The following is a 21,267-nucleotide window of genomic DNA, read 5'->3' as shown; positions in this document are numbered from 1 at the left end:
CGACGAAACATCTCGATTTCAGTGACAAACAAGTTTCAAAAAAACGTAATATTTATTCAAACATAGCAAAAAGTAAAAACGTTAAGTACCTACATTACTGTAAAACCCAATAGTTCCGTAGCAATCCCAACTAAACTCTTCTAAGTCTACCTTTTTATATAAAAATAATAACAAAACCTCTATATCTATCATAATCGTGTGAAAGTAATTACAAACTAAGTTCCGTAAAAAATGTTTGTAATTTTTGTATAAATACACCACAGACCTATACACTGATAGGTTACGAAAGTCAGGTCAAAAATTTTAAACCCAATACTGATTTCTACGCAGCATAATGTTTTTAGAGGGACACGTCGGATCAGATGCTTCACAACTACTCCAGTCATCTGAATGTTGCTCATCCACGCCATATGGATAACACGCATGCGATTCAAGCTCACTTCTACTCAACGGAGTTACTTTACACTGTGGCAGTGCTGTGGGTAGCGGTGGGGTAAAACCATCTAAATGGTGCTGTTTGAGTGGCGAAGGTGACGCCAGCAGCCGGTCCGGAGGCCTCGGCAAAGGTATAGGTTGCAAGCATTCTTCTTCCTTCTTCAATTCCTCCGCTTCCAGCGAGCGGCATTTAATAACTACGATTACGGCGACACCGAGAATTATCACCCCAGCGACCATACTTACTGCAACAAAATCAATCGAACGTTATAGATTTAGCGCAGGCTGTTCATGCGACTTTTACGTGATCACACAATAGTGTTATTCTTACCTATAAGAAAATAATCTCGGGTCATATTAGGACTTGCAAAATGTAGTCCTCCTTCATGACCCGCAGGATCACTAGGCCCCGCCAAAGTGGAGTAAATGTCGTTACTTAGAGAAGACTTGATATCAACCCTCAACTCTCCAACAGCTGGTTGGAAGATGCTAGCCGCCAGTAGAAAAATTAACCGTTCTTGTAGCCCATTCCACGGCAACTCTATACTTTTAACGTACAAATAAATCAACCCACTTTGAACTTCTTCATGAGTGAAGGTTGATATTATTGTGTTCAGTACATTTCTCTTCTCTCCCGAGCTTCGGATTACCTTCCTTATTTGTATGCATTGTGGCATGTGCGTCACGGTATACCGAGGATTGCTATTGGTCAGTTTAGCTAAAGGTGTCGCATCCAGTACACTTAACGTAATTCGATTATACTCCCCAGTGGCTACGGTGAAATTTCGGATTTGCATTAATGGTTGAACTTTAATCGTGACGTCGACTTCGTTCCCCACTGACGTGTTTCCGGAAATGATCTCGCCCATTACTCTGAACGTGTCGTTAGCGGCTGTCATATCAGTCTGAAGGTACATGACGTAATCATTACTTAAGTCACTTTGAGTGAACACCAATGAGGGTGTATCTTGCACGTAGAGAACACCACGTTTAGGCTCACTTTTGACCGAGTAACGTATTTTATACTTATTAGCATTCGTTTCGACGAAAAACTGTTTTTCGGATAGGAAGACCACATCAGAACCTTGTTGTAGATACACCGGCGGTCCTGAAGAAATATTTATCTTGATGGGTAACACTATAATATTAAATAATCGGAATTCTGGGGGGAAACTTCCATCCCAAACACGAAAATGGAACGAATCTTTTAAAATGGAACTATTATGTACATACACGAGTAGCTGGTTATCAATATCAGCTTGAGTAAAGTGCATAACTGGCACCCTGTTCGGTAACAGAATGAGTTTACCTTCCGTGGGTCCCGCGTTTATTACAATGTATTTTATTTTAGACGGTGGTGTGTCTGCATCTTCTGTTGCTAACTCGGTCCTCGTAATGGTATGGTTCTCCCCTTGAACGACAGTCAAACTTGGGGCCGGCGTAATCAAATTAAACGGTTGATCATTAATGGGGTTAATAGTAATAGGCACTGTTATATTGCATAAAATCACATATCCCGGAAGCAGATACAAAGAGAAATGGATATTATCTCCCAACGAATCAGAATGGTCGTGTTCGTAATACACCTGTCCCGACTCTAGCTGCTGTTGGGTGAAGGTAGTTATATTCCTACTATTTTGCAAAAAGATTAGACCATGCTGGGGAATCCCGGCCGCTGCGTGTATTATAGGCGAGCGAATCCCTGCATGGTTTTCCAAAAAACTAATCACTTTGGATAAATTCAACGAAATAGTAGTGATCCCTCCTTCATCTACAGATATCTTAGGTATACTAACATACACATCCAGACCACCTGAAGACACAGATATGTCTATCTTTAGCATCTGGTTGTGTAAACTTCGAGCAAGGTGTGCTTTTACGTTAAAAACAAAAGAATCGTTTGCGTATAAATCGGAAAACTGATGAGTATGCTCGTAGAAAATTCGAGTGTTGTTGAGGTCATCTTGAGTGAAACTAGACACCACTTTAAAAATGCCTCGCGATTCTTCGGATTCCATCATCAGGCGCCCGAGACTAGGCGGAGTTATCACTTCGTAAGAGATAACTCTTGCGGGGTCAGACACTGTAGTTAGTAGATGCACGGAAGTTATATATTTTCTCTGCAGAGGAAATATGTGAAGAGATTTGACATGGAGTTGTAACTGAACGGGTTTTGTTTTGATGTAAAAGGTGTGTTCTTCTGTGGTGTGTAAACCATCACTGACGTTAAAAGTAAATTTAGCTTCCCTACCATCTGAAAACGGTTGAAAGTGGTTTTAGTTTGTAACTAACAATAACACACTTACTTTGATTCTTGAAAACGATCATCCCTTTGTTGATTAACTCTTGCGTGAAGTGACTTACTGACGTGGATAAGTCCGACTTAAGTGACACGCTTCCCCACCAACTGTTGAGTACTTGGTACTTAAGAGTATCGCCAGGTGCGTCGTCATCAATTGCAGCTGAAGAATACACAGGTGAGTGTTAACTGTGACTTAAGTAAGTAACTTACCCAGCATGGTGTTAGTTATAACTTCGACCCCGCCTTCCCACATTATCAGTCCTGTGTTATTTACAAGCCTCGGTTTTTGGTCGTTGACTGGCAAAACGTTGACGTTCAAAGTCACCGCATTGCTTCTTTTTTGATTAACCACTGCAGTTATTTTGATTTCGTCTACTAAATTTTCAGAACCATCGTGGGCGTAACTTATACTACCCCCGACTAACTTTTTGTGTGAGAACTTATTTACTTTACTACATCGTTTATCAATTTGTACGCAACCGTGTCGAGCGTCTTGTAATATCGCGTACTGTATGTACTGCAATTGTGACTTACTTTTATAGTACTCGGTGAGTATAAAAATATGTGAGGTAGATAATGTGGCAATACCACCTTCGTTCACTGTTAGGTTATGGCTGCTTAGATATATCTGTTCAGGTATTATTTCGGTGCGTAGAACAACGTCGTTTTGCCAAACCATCCCATTTGTGACATTGAAAACGATTTTATCTTTAGTTTGATTAGCGACGGACTGTATATACAAAACCCTGTTGTCGTTTATTAAGTCTTGTGTAAAGTAAAAGACGTTATTGGGTTCATAATCTGAGCGTTTAGAGTCGGTTATAACGCTTATATAGCCGTTCTCGGGAGGTCGGTTAATATAGTAGTAAATGGCAGATGGAGGTACGTTTAGTTGCGAAATCTAAAACACCAACGATTTTAGGGAATCCGCACTAAATGACGTTCAATTTCTTACCTCCAATATATTTTTGGTGATTATCGCACTCGTTGACTCTTCTACGGACAATTTGTTTAAATTTTTCACTTCTAATGGTTCCCAATACGTGGACGGTAGTATTAGAACTCCTAATTGAGCAACATTAATAGCGTCCCTACACCTAACAGTGAGCTCAATTTCGTCCGCATCGGAATTCGGTACGTCGTTGATGTAGCTAACCTGACCTAAGTTAATTTCTTCTTGGGTAAAATTATCCAACGACTAAAAGAACGGCGAAGTAAATGATATGCGACACAATCACCCATTTAGCTACCATAAATTGCCCGAAAAGTAGTACGCATAGTGCGTTTATTTCATTTATAGTCAAAATAAGACGTTTTTATTAAAATTGCGGAAGTATGGTAGCTAAATCGTCTAAGTCAAGAAAAGTTCTACTAACGCAGAAAGAGACACTAGGAAAAATATTTAGTAATGTTTTTCTAACAACTTCTCTAGTATTACCTTCAAGGTTTTCGTGGCTACTAGTCTCCCCGACGCCGGCTGTGAGCTGACTTCATACACCACATCCTCACTTGAAGCAAACACGTTAGTGGAATACGACAAATTCTCCTCGCTCACAACCGCTAAACTACTTTGTTGAACTATCAACTTCTTCCTGTGATGCACATGTACAAAAGGCGCGGATGCTTGCACTTCCAGCATTCCGCTAACGTGGAATTTGCCATCAGTGACCCATAGTCTGACTTTAGCAAACTCGGGGCCCTTATGCCGAAATAAAACTCGCCCGTTATTGATATCCTCCTGCGTAAACTCTTTTATTTTTATCGTTCGATTTCCTACATGATAAAAATTGCCATTCGGGGACTCCCTGCACGTATAAACGATTTCAGCAGGCGTAGTATCCAAATCTTCGTCTGAATATTTTAAATCGTTAGCTGTGACTATGCGTTCACCGCCAACCACAACATGGAACATTTTATCAACTGTCCTCACCGGACTATTGTCATTTTTGAGGTTAACTTCGATTTTGAATTCACCCACATACTGAAAATTTTCGTTTATAGAAAGGGCACAGAAAACGAACCCGTCGGAACGGGTTTCAGAACCATCGTGTTTGTAACGGAGTTGTTTCATTCGTAGTTCGGTCCAAGTGAAGAAGTGGGTGTCGTTTCGGGTGGTGTCGGCGTTTTTGACTTGGAGAACACCGAATTGGGGTTTCTGGGTGATGTTGAACACTAGATCCGTTACAACTGTGGTTTTTAAGTTCAGCAATGTTGAGTCAATTGTTTCGCTGGAACCTTCATCTACTGAGAGCGGTTTTAAGTGAAAAGCCACTCTGGAAGTTACGGATTCGGATGGGTTGTAGGTGATTTTAAAACTGTGAGTTACGTTTTTACAACCTGGTGATAACACAACGAACTGGAAGCTGTCGTTCACGTACGAGAACGGTTTCTGGTGAAACTTGTATTTTATATTCTGCGACTGTATATCTTCCTGAGTAAATGTATCACATGAACGTAGTTTATATTTCGACATTGAAGAAAAAAGGTATCCATAAAGAGGAGGCGACGTTATTACGTAATGTATTGAAGTTGGAAGAGTTTTGATTGGTTGCGTATGGAAAGACAAGTATTCTGGTGCTAATGTAGCTTCCCAGGTATCGTTCAAAAGAAGCAAAAGTCTTGTATTCACGTTCAACAACGAACACTTAACGAAAGTTAGTCTAAATGTATAAAGAGACGATTTATCTAAAGTTAATCTAAACTAAAAACAAAGCAACGTTAATTTGAGTCAAATACATACAAGTGTATTTACCTGAAATTCGTCGTAGTCTGGTTTTGACGTTGTATGCCGATATCTCACTCGATGTTGCTTTAAATCGATATTAGTAAATATTTCCGACGCTTCCCAAGCGTTCATATTCTTCTCGACTTCAATCACACCATAAGAAGGTTTCTTCACAACGTGGAATTGAATTTTATGATCAACTCCTACCACGTTAGAGGTAAAACTCAAGTTGAACGGAGTTATTACCGCTGACGTTTGATGCAAAACAATTAAACCCGTGTTGTTTTCCAACCTCCAGTATTGGGGAGACACGGATACGCGTATTTTTGAAACTGGACTCGTTTCAATGCCATCTGACACTTGTAAAGACACAAATGAATCATTGTTTGGCGAACTGCTATGATGGACGAACATGATTTTCTTATCTTCGACCTCTTTTTGAGTGAAAGATGTTATTTTGACTCCTTCTTTACTTTTATGTTCGAAATGACCGCTGTCGGACTTTATGATGTTGTAAATGATTTGTTCTGATGTGCTGTCGGGATCTTTAACTTTGAAAAGATCACCGTCTATGAGCTTTTTTGTACCCTACAAGCAGGAATTTTTGTCTAGTGAAAATAGTTAAGAAAAAACGGGCATGCATTTTTAAATATACACTAAACTGGTTGTGGTGGAGGGAATTCGTAAGAAGTGGCAGTGGATAAACGTATTTTCTCACAACTTGAATTTGAACATTTATTCCCACTCACTCAGTTTAGTGTAAATTTTCTCTACAAAGATGCAAATTAAAACGACATATTTTTTTAATCTACATCTTCAATGATAAAAAATTCAATGTTAAGTTGAACTACTCACCATTTCAACTACAAACATTTCATGCCGAAATTACAGCACATTCATCTTAAACAAAAAAAACTCAAATAAAAAAAAGTTAAGTTGTAGCCATTCTCGTTTTCAGATCTGGACCAATACAAATTCAGTGTGGGCAAAAATGACTACATGAATTTTTGCTCTTGATCCACACCTGTTTGCTGCATAAAATAAAGAGTTAGTGCCACGAAATTTAAAAAATTGAAATTCGTACAAAAAAACTCGATGATTTTCTACAAATTTTTAAATTACGATTATTTAAAACCTTCGTTGCTTTTTTTGCACGATTTTTTTACGATGTTAAGTTATATGTAAGTATTATTTAAGTTAACATTCAAAAACACGCTGCGCTAAAAATTTATTTGATGTTAATGACTTAAGTAAAACTAAACGGAATCAATTCACATGCTACGACTTAATCAACACTTACCTGTACGATGCGTAAAACTGTGGATTCAGAAGAGCTCAGTTGTGGAAGATCGTTGACAGGGACAACATTTGCCGATAAACTAAACCTAAATCTACCCTGTAAGTACCCCGGCAAAATGAATGTCTTTTCCGGTGAGAATTCAATTTCTAGAATCATGATGTCTTGATAGAATTCAGATCCATCGTGTATGTAGTGAATTTTGTCTTTCAAAATTTCGGCAAGTGTGAAGGAGTTTTTCTCGTGAGGTCGAACATTTATCGTTCCGTGGATAGGATTTTCAATAATGTAAAACTTAATCCCGGAATCCTTGATTCCGAACTTTTGGTAATCGAGAATCATGTGTAAGTTTTTTGAGGTTATAATCGCACTTTGCCCCTCTAAAACACTTAACGGTTCCACAGACAGTAATTCTAAATCTGTGGCAAGGCTATTGTGTGAAAACACTTTGTATCCTTCTGTGAAATTTAGTTTGACACAGAATTCTTCCTGGCAATGACACTGAAAGGAATCTAGGCCTTTTTGTACACATACGGCACCATCTTTACACGGGTTTTGTATACAGGGGTAGTGCCAGACACAACCTGGTAGCAGTCCTTCACTCACGTATACATCCGACAATCCCACTTTCATGTCTGATACGACAATATGGCGCATACATCCCTTGAAAGTAGCATCGCAAAATTTGCAACCCTTCGCCATGGCTCTTGACCGGCGACCCACTTCCAACCCTCCTATATATAAAGCATCACTCAACTGAAAACCGTGGCCGTGAGGATTCTTCTCATTTTTCATCTTTCCATCTACACTGACTTCGATAAGAGTTGAGCTAATATGTACATGTACCTTATGCCAATAACCATCAGCAATATATTCGCTATTTACAAGTTCCGCAGTTTTTGATTCACTTTTGATTATACACCGAATGCTACCTTTCCATATTTCTACTAGAAAATAGTCTAACTTTGTTCCACGACCCATATTATAAAATAAAATACTTTGTGTCGTTTTGGTTTTCACATCGAATTGAATCTTGATATCTTTAGAATGAAAATTACGTGACAGCAACATGAAGGCGTCATCTTCTACAAAACTAATTGGATGCTCAAATGTGGCTTCGAATTCGCTCGCACAATTCCAAGTTATTCGCTGGACGATTGATTGCAGTTGGCGAAGCCTTGCTTGTTCAAGGACCATCACTCCGTTATAACTCAACTACAATAACAAGAACGATGGCAAAATACTTTGGGAACTTTTAACGAGAAAAACACATTCGTACAAAAATTTTACATGAACCAAATCACTAATGTCAAAAGTTTAATAAAAGACGATCTAAAAGTCGGGCGTGGAATTGTAGACTTCGCATGCACTATGCGTTGCACGGATAAAAATGAAAATATTGCTCTATCGGAAATGAAGTCGGGAGTTCCTCCAACATTTTTACTTACTTTCAATTTAACTACGTCCCTCAATGATTTCTTGGCGTAACAATATCTGGTTATAAATATGTTTTTCACACGGTGTTTTCTCAATGTCACTTATTTATATTAAATTCGCAGGATCGCTGCTGTACCTCTAACCTTTACTTTATTAAAATACTCCAATATGATGTTTCAAGCACGTAACATATTTTTTCACTTTGTAAAGCAATTTTCTGAGAACTACAAAAGATTTTTATTTGATATTCGCCGACGCGACGGTTTCTTTCAACTCTCAATTGAAAATATTAGGGTGAAATTTTAGATTAAAATCGAAAAAAATAACTCACTTTAATTTAACGATGGAGGGAAACGTTTACGCTTTTATAACTCCCAACATTCTGACGACTTTGATTTTTTATATTGTGAACAAATTAAAACTTGTCCATTCATCCCGTCTAAGAAATTGATTACGTCACTCAATATATCGTTAAGTACATCTTTACCTCTCCACCAGTGTTTTTAAATTAATTCACAACGGCTGTGAAAGAAATTAAATCCGAACCACAATTAGAATTTATTTATTCATCCCTTTCGTAACGTTCATGCCGTCGTCTCTTTTTTAATTTTAATAAACCTCCGTGAAAAGCACTCTTATTTTGAAGAATTTTACGCAGGAAATTAAAAAAGGTATGAACCAATTTATTTTAACTAATTTTGCTGAAATTCTGGGAACACGTTCGATTAGTGTTGGTGCGCATGCCCAGAAAAAAGTATTAAAAAAAAACACATTACGGGTTTTATTGAACTTCTGAAGCGAGGAACGTTCTGTGTAATAATTTATTATTATTTGTATGAAATCAATCCAATAGTGTTTAATATCCATCTTTTAATTGGAAATAAAAAGTCCAAAAGCGTGTTTACATAGTCCATTGATTAAATACATATAGATAGACCCATGCTATTGTTTGGAGCGAACAGGCCAACGGCCGGCGAACAAGAGATGGCGCACCAACGGTCGGCCGTCAAACGCCGGCGAAAAGCTTGGACACCAATCACGCGCATAGGTAACACAAATCACACTAATAATATATTTAATAAATCTACCACTCGATAGAGGGCGACGAAAAAATGTGTAAAAATCTCATAGTTAGGATTTAAATAATTTGCAACGTTGCCAGATGAGCCTAACACAAATTTGCCGTTATTTCTAGCCAAGTAGGATTTATTTCGTTTAAAAGTTTCTGATAAAGAAATGGGATTATTATAATGAATAAAAATAAATAAAACAAACAAATTATTAAGTACTTGTTATTTTAAATACTTGTTAGTGCTAACATTATTATAAATACGGTCCGGTAACTCAAATTTTATAGAAAGAGTGAGATGTTTCAGGACGAGGCGACCGTAGGGAGCCGAGTTTTTAATTTCGAAACGAGTTCTGCGAAAAGAGTTATCGGAGGTATGTCGTTATGGATTTTATTTCATACTGTCAACATATTTTTTTTGTTCGATAAAATAATTACTATTTTGGAAAAAGTTCAAATCAAGTCACTTTTTCTGACATCGTTAGCAACCGCTGTTTGGCTAATGTTTTAATTTGTTTATTCGTGCAAATCAGCATCAAATGTTTAAACTAAAATTTATTAGTCTAGAGACGGACAGATATATACTAAAGACAAAACATATCCATTCATATATGTCTTAAAAAACGGGTAACATATGCCGCATAAACTAAAAAATAAGACATTTTCTTTCACATTTTATATTGTAAATGCAATTAAGTATATCGATAACTCGCTACTGAAAATTTATTGAAATATAATTTCTGCAAAAAAAAGATTGTTGTGGTTTTATGGTTTATTGACATAGTTTACTTATTTAAAATGAATATTTTTCATACATAGCACAAGTTCTTGATATTATTTATTTTAATTTCAAATAATAATTGTGTTTCCTTTAATTTTAACCAAGAAAATTTTTCGGTTATTATCCAACATACTTTTGTACATTAAGAAACTCCATTCCACGTCGCGGGACGTTACAGAACAATATTTAAGTAAATAAGCTTCTCCAAAAAGAAGTCGTTTTTATGTGTTTTAAAACTCACTCTTTTATCTCCGGACTTTCGGCTTTTTAGTGTTTCACTTCGACACAAGAATATAAACAGTGGAAAAATGGAACAGTTTTAAAAACTATTCATCTATTTGTTCTGTCTTGCAGCGAGAAAGGAATATAGCATATTGTACCCACATTTCATAGTAAAAATATGGATCCGGTTTAAAATTTTACCTACCTACTTAATTATGTTAACAAACTAAAATTTTCATTGAAGAGACAGGCTGTTCTAGGAAACTTTATTACAAATCTCTTCATTTACGAGCTGCTGAAGGACCGCCGGTCTCATTGATAATTCTTACCTACTTCAGTTCTTACCTGGCTTGTACTTAAGAATGAAGCGAAAAATGTTCCAACAATAAAAACCAAAATGTACAGACTGGAAATATAGTAAATGGGGTAGTACCTACATACAAACGTATGCGTAATAGTTCGTTAGACATTAGGTATTTATCAAAATTAACCAAATCTCTTAGTTTACGCACTATTGGACGAGCACTCCTTAAAACGGTCAGAATACTTAATCGCATTATTCCATTCACACCTACCTTAAACTTTGCCAGATGAACCTAACACAAATTTGCGGATATTTCTCGTCAACCTGGTAATATTTGATTTTGAAGTTTCTAGAAGTATCTCAATGGGAATATTATAATGGACAAATAAAACAAACAAATTATTGTTATTATTATTTGTTGTTTTAATCCATTAGACGCTTATAGGCTATCGCATACTTTTCTTGAAAAATCGGTAATAAATTCAGTGAAGCATCTTTGCCCCTTAATTCCTATGGGTAAATTGGGATTTTGAATAGAGATCGCAGAAACATTTTTTATGGTTTTATGGTTTATTTACATAATTTACTTATTTACAATGAATGTTTTTAATATATAATACAAGTTCTTGATATTATTTATCTTTATTACAATTAATAATCTTGTGTTATTTTTCATTTTCAACAAGAAAATTTTGTCGCTTATTATCTAACATATTTTTATACAATGAGAAACACCATATGTTTCACATCACAGGACGTTGCAGGAAAATACTTAAGTAAATAAGCTTTTGCTATTTCACTTCGACGCAAGAACCGTTTCAAAGAAAACAAACAGTGAAAAAGCGGAACAGATTCACAAAGTTTTCTGTTCTTTTTTTCTTCGGTTTTGCAGTGGGTGGGAAATATGGTGTATTGTACATTTTACAATAAAAATATCGATTTCAGGCAAATTTCCGCACCACCAATGAGGTATTGCCACGGCGCGTTTTTTTTTTTGTTTTAGCAGTGCTATCCCCAATAGGCCTAATGCACTACTTGCCGATATTGATTCAGATAATTATCCGCTGAATTAAGACATGATACTGGAAAACTGACACAAATAAACCACTCAATTTACAAAAACTGCAGCTTAAAATATCCTGATTTTTTTACATTTAAACTCAATTCAAACCAGCTTCTTTGAATCAAAAACACCAAATTTGGATACTCGACAATTTTTTTTTTTATTTTGATGCCATTTTCCTTTTTTAAATAATTTGCATATAATTAGATGATTTAATATAAATACTTTATGCTCTTTACACTGACCGTCATTTATCCAAATCTGACACAATGAATTACTTTTGAACATTTCAATTAAAGTCAATTTTACGTTGTATTTATAATGAATTTCTTCGTAAACAGTCTCAAATATGTTTAAACATTCATCGATAACTTTTATAAAACTATGCGAAGGAGCTTTTAAACCGTCTGTACCTATTGGGGGATTATTTGAATATGATTTATTCATTATAAGTAATTCTTGAGAATTTGTTAACGATGATTGTGTAATAAGGGTTTTCTCACATACCTTACATTTAAATTTGATTTTGTGTTATTTCCAAGAATGGTTTTTTGTGTGTGACATTTAACATCGAGTATGCTGACTGATTCCCCGTACTCTGATCGCAGATTATCATTTTTGGATTTAAATTACATTTTCGCAATTTCTCTAATAACTCTGGTATTAACTGCACTAAAATTGTGTTGGAAACTGGTTTGTGTGACAAAAAGTAACTAACAGGTAATTTCCAGTTTGAATATATACCTCTAAGAAAAAAAACTAATGCATATTTTGCTAAAAGAGGTTTTCTCCCTAGGTGACCCATGTCCTCGTATCCTTCAAAAACATCCATATGTTTATTATATTCTAATTTGTCAGAAATAATCATTTCGTCAAAAACTATTGTGCACTTTTTTTCGGGCTCGGGAGAAGCGGCAAATTTTTTTGAAATTTGTTTAAAAATCTCTTCGTTAAAGCCTGGTTGAAATTTAGACTGACCAATCCATCTTTTAATAGTAGTTAAACCTGGCAAAACAATTCCTTGATGCCGTAGAAACTTGTACGCGGCTGGGGACTTATAAAATAACATGATAGAAAAATTTTTCTCGTCAACATTCCATTTTTTTTTATTATGTTTCAGTTGCATTTTCGTAAAAATTTTAGAATTACTCGAACCAAATTTAAAAGAATTTATAAAATAATCGATGCTAGATGTTTTCCTTAATTCATGTACTTTTACTCGTAATCTCGCATTTCTCAGTCTAAGTTTATTTGCCTTAGATGTATAGTACTCTAATTTACTTTTTTTTGCTTCGATTTCATATTCATTATCAAAAAGTCGTCTTTTCGTTAACTGTTTACATGAGGCTACCAAAGACATGTCAATTACTTTATCTAAAGAAGTTACACTGTTCGTTGGTGAAGCTATTGTATCTAATTTTCTAATTTCTGCAACTTGTTGAATTCCGTATTTTTTTATAGGGGTTAAAACTTTAAGAATTTCCCGAGATGAAGAGTAGTTTGTATTCGGTTCAGTAGCACGTTCTAAATTACTTGCCAAAGTGTGTTTATTGTAAGGAATTGGAACAGCATTTAAAGTTAATCTGTGTTTTTTCAGAGGATCTCGAAATGCATCTAGTTCAAAGTGTTCTTGACAAATATATTTATTTCTCAGTTCTTTTTTTTCATAATCAAGCAAAAGAGTGTTCCCTGAATTAAAAATCCAAGTCTTTAAACGCTCATCAAGTGGAAACCTATACATTCTAATATTTGAATTTTTTTGTTGTCTTTTTAAGCAAGTTATGTAAGCACAGCTGTTTCCAGGCATTTTGCAATAGTAAAATTCAAAACAATGGACTATTTATATTAAAGTTTGTTTACTTCAGTGTAAAGAAAAAATATTATTTTCAAAATATGACCACCTTTTCAACATTCAACTAATATCGAGCACACTATCAGCTGTTAAACAATATAAACTCGACACAACACAGATAATTTAACACAACAAGAAAACTTAAAATACAAAACTTACTTTTAAACTGCACGGAAGCACTGCTTAATAGAAAGTGCCAAGTAGAAAAATTTTTGTAATAAGGAAAACTAGTTATATATTACTAAGGATGCTATAAATCCGTAATCCGGAAACGGTGTTGTTGCAAACTACTACCCGACAGGGACAGGGAAGAACAGAACAATTAAGCAACCATGAAAACCGCAATTAGACGGTAGGTAACAACATCCTGCCACAAATAAAATCTTATTTGCTTGCATTTGGGCCTTCACCACGTTTTATTTGTGTCAGTTTTCCAGTATCATGTCTTAATTCAGCGGATAATTATCTGAATCAATATCGGCAAGTGGTGCATTAGGCCTATTGGGGATAGCACTGCTAAAACAAAAAAAAAACGCGCCGTGGCAATACCTCATTGGTGGTGCGGAAATTTGCCTGAAATCGATATTTTTATTGTAAAATGTACAATACACCATATTTCCCACCCACTGCAAAACCGAAGAAAAAAAGAACAGAAAACTTTGTGAATCTGTTCCGCTTTTTCACTGTTTGTTTTCTTTGAAACGGTTCTTGCGTCGAAGTGAAATAGCAAAAGCTTATTTACTTAAGTATTTTCCTGCAACGTCCTGTGATGTGAAACATATGGTGTTTCTCATTGTATAAAAATATGTTAGATAATAAGCGACAAAATTTTCTTGTTGAAAATGAAAAATAACACAAGATTATTAATTGTAATAAAGATAAATAATATCAAGAACTTGTATTATATATTAAAAACATTCATTGTAAATAAGTAAATTATGTAAATAAACCATAAAACCATAAAAAATGTTTCTGCGATCTCTATTCAAAATCCCAATTTACCCATAGGAATTAAGGGGCAAAGATGCTTCACTGAATTTATTACCGATTTTTCAAGAAAAGTATGCGATAGCCTATAAGCGTCTAATGGATTAAAACAACAAATAATAATAACAATAATTTGTTTGTTTTATTTGTCCATTATAATATTCCCATTGAGATACTTCTAGAAACTTCAAAATCAAATATTACCAGGTTGACGAGAAATATCCGCAAATTTGTGTTAGGTTCATCTGGCAAAGTTTAAGGTAGGTGTGAATGGAATAATGCGATTAAGTATTCTGACCGTTTTAAGGAGTGCTCGTCCAATAGTGCGTAAACTAAGAGATTTGGTTAATTTTGATAAATACCTAATGTCTAACGAACTATTACGCATACGTTTGTATGTAGGTACTACCCCATTTACTATATTTCCAGTCTGTACATTTTGGTTTTTATTGTTGGAACATTTTTCGCTTCATTCTTAAGTACAAGCCAGGTAAGAACTGAAGTAGGTAAGAATTATCAATGAGACCGGCGGTCCTTCAGCAGCTCGTAAATGAAGAGATTTGTAATAAAGTTTCCTAGAACAGCCTGTCTCTTCAATGAAAATTTTAGTTTGTTAACATAATTAAGTAGGTAGGTAAAATTTTAAACCGGATCCATATTTTTACTATGAAATGTGGGTACAATATGCTATATTCCTTTCTCGCTGCAAGACAGAACAAATAGATGAATAGTTTTTAAAACTGTTCCATTTTTCCACTGTTTATATTCTTGTGTCGAAGTGAAACACTAAAAAGCCGAAAGTCCGGAGATAAAAGAGTGAGTTTTAAAACACATAAAAACGACTTCTTTTTGGAGAAGCTTATTTACTTAAATATTGTTCTGTAACGTCCCGCGACATGGAATGGAGTTTCTTAATGTACAAAAGTATGTTGGATAATAACCGAAAAATTTTCTTGGTTAAAATTAAAGGAAACACAATTATTATTTGAAATTAAAATAAATAATATCAAGAACTTGTGCTATGTATGAAAAATATTCATTTTAAATAAGTAAACTATGTCAATAAACCATAAAACCACAACAATCTTTTTTTTGCAGAAATTATATTTCAATAAATTTTCAGTAGCGAGTTATCGATATACTTAATTGCATTTACAATATAAAATGTGAAAGAAAATGTCTTATTTTTTAGTTTATGCGGCATATGTTACCCGTTTTTTAAGACATATATGAATGGATATGTTTTGTCTTTAGTATATATCTGTCCGTCTCTAGACTAATAAATTTTAGTTTAAACATTTGATGCTGATTTGCACGAATAAACAAATTAAAACATTAGCCAAACAGCGGTTGCTAACGATGTCAGAAAAAGTGACTTGATTTGAACTTTTTCCAAAATAGTAATTATTTTATCGAACAAAAAAAATATGTTGACAGTATGAAATAAAATCCATAACGACATACCTCCGATAACTCTTTTCGCAGAACTCGTTTCGAAATTAAAAACTCGGCTCCCTACGGTCGCCTCGTCCTGAAACATCTCACTCTTTCTATAAAATTTGAGTTACCGGACCGTATTTATAATAATGTTAGCACTAACAAGTATTTAAAATAACAAGTACTTAATAATTTGTTTGTTTTATTTATTTTTATTCATTATAATAATCCCATTTCTTTATCAGAAACTTTTAAACGAAATAAATCCTACTTGGCTAGAAATAACGGCAAATTTGTGTTAGGCTCATCTGGCAACGTTGCAAATTATTTAAATCCTAACTATGAGATTTTTACACATTTTTTCGTCGCCCTCTATCGAGTGGTAGATTTATTAAATATATTATTAGTGTGATTTGTGTTACCTATGCGCGTGATTGGTGTCCAAGCTTTTCGCCGGCGTTTGACGGCCGACCGTTGGTGCGCCATCTCTTGTTCGCCGGCCGTTGGCCTGTTCGCTCCAAACAATAGCATGGGTCTATCTATATGTATTTAATCAATGCATAGTCACACTGGCGATTCAAATTATGATTACTAGTCAAGATTAACTGCGCGCGCATTTTTTCTATAAATGTGGCTTCCCAGCTGGTCACTGACTGGATTTGCTTCACACAATATAAGCAAATTTAATATTGACAAGTATAAATTGACAGGTCATATTTTAACTGTGTGGACACTACAACCTTTAAATGTACTTAATTTTGGTTCATAAATGTTTTGTACATCTAGTGGCCCGTGAATTTTAGAACTGCTGCAGATTTGCCGCTTCTCAGTCATAGTAGACATTTTTAGTTTTAATCAATGTCATTTATTAGAGTAATTACGACATTTGAACTGATTATAGTTACACACACGCTACGAAAGAGGCGGAACAAACTCGGATATACATACAACCAAAACAGCGTGTCACAGCAAATTTTGTTTTTTTTAATACGCACGCCCCTCAACTGAATTATTTAACAAAATCAAAAATTTTTCACATTCCAAATGGTTTCCTTGACCTTGAAATGTAAATCAGCTCAGGAGGGTTGTAAAACATTTTTGGCGTGCTAGTTATCGTCTAAATGCGTGTTTTGCAACCTACTATAAATTTTAACCCACTAAAATTCAATTTCGGATTTGGTTCGATGTTTTTGGAATGGTTAATATCTGCTACATCATTTTTAAAACGGGACTTTTCACCGCAAATGAGAAAATAAGAAACATCAAACTCACCTCTGACAGACATCCTCTAAAATTATCCAGATGACCAAAAAATATTTCTGAGAAATTTCCATGTCCACCAATAAAAAGACCATAATGAATATTTAATTCAAAAAATTGTCCAGGAAGTTGTTTTCTATAAACACTTGATACAAATTGCACTTTATTTATCTTTTGGCACTTACTGTACAACTTGTCCTTTGTCAATCTGCATTGACAAATTAGCTTCCCTTCTTGAAATAGAAACTTCATGCCACTTAAAATCATTCAGCTTTAAATTATGCTGTGATAAGAGTTCAGACTCCCCAGCCCCTAAATTAATATTAATTTTAATTCTTCCATTTTCCAAACGAACAATGCAATAATCAGTGGTGCCTGCCACTAAGAGAATCAAAGCATTTGGTAAAAGAGTTCGAAATTGAAAATGTATATCTGTTGAGCTTTTTGCTTCTTGAAAAGGTAATGATATATAACTGCTACCGTAAAAAGATGCTAAAAAATAACAAGGGGTCATCATCCATACACAAAAATAAACATCTCACTTATATACCTTGATCTATGCATATACTTAAATGGAACAATAAACTTGGCAGCAACCATAACACAAACAACTTACACTCCATGACAATTTCTTTTGTTTATGTCATATTATTATTTATTTTAGCAACACAACGCGTCAAAAAAAAATCAAACATACGAACTCTCTTTTGACAGCACATCCCCACATTTTCGATACTTCATTTTTCATCGCAGACATGTCAATCCAATGACAGTAGTTGCGTTCCATGGCGGCAGAGGGCGAAATAATACAATTAAAAAAAAAAAAAACGTTTTACTGGTTGCATACCTAAAATTAAATTCGACTTTAAATGTATAGGATGTTTCAGTTCATCATTTTAAATCAATGTATTAAATCAGAAAGAGAAATAACACTCCAGTATATGGTAACATTATATTTATATTGGTTTATACAGTCACTTTAAAAATATAGTAAGTTAGTTTCTAACAATATTCAGAGTATGACTGGCATTGAGTTACAGTCTGGAAGGCCCTGTTAAAAGCATTATTCACGTACATCATAATATAAATTCGTATTTATTTGTCCTATATTAATTAAGTTTCGTGTTTATTGAAATATAGCAGATTAACTCTCAAAAATACCCACTTTTCTAAGTAATCTCACAATATGAAAGGCCATCATGTACGTTCGTTATTTTGACACACATTGTATAAATATAAATATATAACAAATAGAAAATATTGTGCTTAACAAACTTGAATAGAAGTACACAGTAAAACATGAAACTCGGGGACGAGTTCGTGGGTCACGTGTCACAAGAACGGCTTCTTATTGGTCCACGAACTCAAGCCCGCGATTCTAAAATCACGTAAATGCAAAAACCTACAGCATTCCTGGAGAATCCCCTTCTTTGTTCCTAGATTTTTCAAAGAACATTGCATCCTGAAATAAATCATTTCGTAAATACAGGTACACCCAACTTGTGAAAACATACAATTAAGAAGCAAGCTCCCAACATCACGGCTTTCATCCTCACGTCCAAATCCATCGGGAAAGTAATCCCGAAGTAGTCGGTATCAGTGAACATTTCTCGGATCAATCCAGACCACTGTTTTGAGATTTTCCCAACTTGAGTGTTCCCGTCAGCTGACATTATTTTAAATTCGACGTCGCCGCAGATGCTGAAAGTACAAAAGGGGCCTTCTATTCTTAATACGGTTTCACCGCTTGGGTTTTTGATGGCAAAGGTAGGGCAGAAAATGCTCCATTCTTGTTCAACTGATCCTACGATAGTGCCGGGGGGTGACGACACTTCGATGCTCTGAAATGAGACGATTTACGAATGACTCATTTTGATGGTCATACTATTTGGAATTTGGTAAAGTACCTGTAAACAACACGGAAAACAGCATGAATCACACGCTAATGGACGATGAAGATGGATTACTTCGTTCTTATAATTATCTAAAATATTCATGTCGAAAGGTCGGATGGGCCCACAACAATTTCGAGTTAAACAATCAGAGTCTTCCACGGCATAATATACTTTTTGGCCTAGGCTATTTTTCACAGTAAATTTATTTTTGGTTTCGAATCCGGTAAGAGCTAAAAACATTTATGATTGGTGGAATTATAAAACGTCTACTGTATGAAATATACCTTCTAATAACTCAACTTTTTGGTGGACTAGCAATTGATCAATCATAGTAAGGTATTCCAATCCTGGTGGGCAGTTGACTTGTCCTTGCGGCATATTCATCCAACCACCTATTTGTAAAAGAAAATGTAATTCTCGATTTGTTAACGCCCGTTATAACCTTGACTTAGCGTGATTATGTAGATGTTCCAAAGTTTACAAAAGTGTGTCAAATTATCAAAAATTTACATTAACATCTCATATTTTGGGACTTTGACAGTGAAATATTGACATATTTCCGTTTTCTGGTATGCATATACCAACATTAATTTACAGTGTCAATATTGACAGCCGACTTAACGGTTTCATTCATAGAATGTGGTTATTGCTAATTTCATATTTAACAAGTAACTGACGTACTTACTATAATCCATCTTGTTTTAGAGAGAATTTAGACACGTTTGGAACAAAGTCAGTGTTAATGAAGGGACTGATAATGGGTATAACTATGTCACAGTACTTGCATAATTTTGTAAACAAACGAAATTGTTTGATAAGAGTGTTCATAGTTTAATAAAGTTTAGTAAAGTTTTGCAAACACAATAACATCAACGTAAACAAGTGTGCAGTGATACTTGCCTCTGTTCGCTCTCTGAGAGAAATCTATGGTAACCCTTATTTTTTGGAGATTTTTTTATTTTAAAGAATTTCCCAAACTTTTTATACAAAACTCGCGGAATTGCTTTAAATTTTAAATGTGTTCTTAGTTCAGGCATGGTTAAAACTGACCCATTATTGTTCCTTATTTTTATCTGTTCAGTGAAGACAAACAAACACTTTTTATCATAATCAACACAGATCATTCACTTCATATTTGTAGTCTTTGGATCTATTTTCACTTATCACTGTTTGTTGTTAACGATATGCAGCGTGCATTTATTTTATGTAGAACAACTGAAACACTACTTTGGTTTTAATATAGTTACTTAATGTTGTGTCCTTTCTAACAGTTTTATTATCTTATCATAATCATTACTAAACAATATACTTATGGTATTACTACATACAAGCTTAATCTTGTTTTTTTTATGGTTTGCTTACCTGGAGCACCACCAGGCTGATTTATAATAGGTTGAGGAGGCCCATATGGCCCAGGAGGTGGATATTGCCCTGGTGGTGGATACTGTCCACCTGGAGGTGGATACTGTCCTGGAGGAGGGTATTGTCCAGGAGGGGGTTGAGGATACCCTTGGGGTGGAGGACCGTAACCTGGGGGTGGTCCATATCCTGGAGGAGGTGGTGTACCGTAACCCTGTCCTGGAGGAGCAGGGGGATATTGACCTACAAGTCATTAAGCACTTGTGCAACACATTAAATATAGTTCTTACCATTGTAAGCTGCAGGATAACCAGGTTGTTGACCACCAGGAGGAGGATAGGACATCTTCAACAAACAGCATACATTTATTAAAATATTATGCAAAAACAACACATTCAGAGATATTGATCTGCACTCTAAACCGTGATATCATCATTTCAGCATACCATCTATATTTATCCTATCTTTTTTTTTGTCATTTCTAAATGGGTGCAGTTGTTACGTCACTCTTATTCGCAAAAGTTAACACACTTTTTTGTAATACATACATTTTAGAATGATCCTAACAGGAGGAGAAGCAAAAACTGATATTTTTGTTTGTATTCAATTTAGAAAATCCTGTCTAGAAGTATGAGTCACTGGGCTATTGGGTCACCATTGGTACGACCATGGCCTTACTCGTACCTGCAAGTTATCTGACAGCCCATGGTATGTAACCACAGTGGATGATTATAAAAAAAAAGTATGAATAATCGTGAGCAAATACTACATACGTGATAAAATTCGGTAATACACTATTCTACGATTATAGATGGCGCGGCTAAAAACCCGGGAATTGCAAG

At 35.1% G+C, this 21,267-nt stretch overlaps 2 protein-coding genes across 5 annotated transcripts; both read right to left on the bottom strand.

Moving 5' to 3' along the window:
- Positions 1 to 33: 33 nt before the first annotated feature.
- LOC135141668 (chondroitin sulfate proteoglycan 4) lies at positions 34 to 17,918 on the bottom strand. Its single transcript, XM_064072968.1, has 11 exons — positions 17,722 to 17,918; positions 17,357 to 17,663; positions 17,184 to 17,307; positions 6,763 to 7,974; positions 5,490 to 6,050; positions 4,176 to 5,438; positions 3,693 to 3,935; positions 2,948 to 3,638; positions 2,742 to 2,897; positions 767 to 2,689; positions 34 to 680 (listed from the first exon to the last, which is right to left on the bottom strand). Exons 1-11 carry the CDS (start codon positions 17,792 to 17,794, stop codon positions 304 to 306), a joined length of 6,930 nt encoding a protein of 2,309 aa, XP_063929038.1. The 5' UTR covers positions 17,795 to 17,918; the 3' UTR covers positions 34 to 303.
- A 191-nt stretch (positions 17,919 to 18,109) lies between these two features.
- On the bottom strand, positions 18,110 to 21,233 carry LOC135141288 (phospholipid scramblase 2). 4 transcript variants are annotated; one of them, XM_064072257.1, is made up of 7 exons: positions 20,974 to 21,233; positions 20,716 to 20,770; positions 20,429 to 20,668; positions 19,351 to 19,458; positions 19,079 to 19,296; positions 18,686 to 19,012; positions 18,110 to 18,633 (listed from the first exon to the last, which is right to left on the bottom strand). In XM_064072257.1, exons 2-7 carry the CDS (start codon positions 20,768 to 20,770, stop codon positions 18,574 to 18,576), a joined length of 1,008 nt encoding a protein of 335 aa, XP_063928327.1. In that variant the 5' UTR covers positions 20,974 to 21,233; the 3' UTR covers positions 18,110 to 18,573. The 4 variants fall into 4 exon arrangements, with proteins under 4 accessions (XP_063928327.1, XP_063928328.1, XP_063928330.1 ...); XM_064072258.1 differs by having other exon boundaries at positions 20,429 to 20,644; positions 20,974 to 21,231; XM_064072260.1 differs by lacking the exons at positions 20,429 to 20,668; positions 20,716 to 20,770; positions 20,974 to 21,233 and adding an exon at positions 19,967 to 20,301.
- Positions 21,234 to 21,267: the final 34 nt, after the last annotated feature.

Source organism: Zophobas morio, unplaced genomic scaffold, assembly GCF_036711695.1.
Source record: "Zophobas morio isolate AGI-343-1 ecotype UQ-CSIRO unplaced genomic scaffold, CSIRO_AGI_Zmor_V1 ptg000044l, whole genome shotgun sequence".
NCBI classification, from domain to species: Eukaryota; Metazoa; Arthropoda; class Insecta; order Coleoptera; family Tenebrionidae; genus Zophobas; species Zophobas morio.
Note: the sequence above shows the minus strand (reverse complement) of the source record. Positions and strands in the feature narration are given on the sequence as shown.

Excerpts from the sequence above, each read along its gene's own strand:
- LOC135141288 (XM_064072257.1), bottom strand. The coding sequence starts at position 20,770 with ATGTCCTATCCTCCTCCTGGTGGTCAACAACCTGGTTATCCTGCAGCT. Across the intron at positions 19,459-20,428 it reads TCAGCCTGGTGGTGCTCCAG|GTGGTTGGATGAATATGCCG; the intron begins GTAAGCAAACCA and ends TTTTACAAATAG. Across the intron at positions 18,634-18,685 it reads TGGGAGCTTGCTTCTTAATT|GATGCAATGTTCTTTGAAAA; the intron begins GTATGTTTTCAC and ends GATTTATTTCAG.
- LOC135141668 (XM_064072968.1), bottom strand. The coding sequence starts at position 17,794 with ATGGAGTGTAAGTTGTTTGTGTTATGGTTGCTGCCAAGTTTATTGTTC. Across the intron at positions 3,639-3,692 it reads TCACCAAAAATATATTGGAG|ATTTCGCAACTAAACGTACC; the intron begins GTAAGAAATTGA and ends TTGGTGTTTTAG. Across the intron at positions 2,898-2,947 it reads TATAACTAACACCATGCTGG|CTGCAATTGATGACGACGCA; the intron begins GTAAGTTACTTA and ends TGTATTCTTCAG.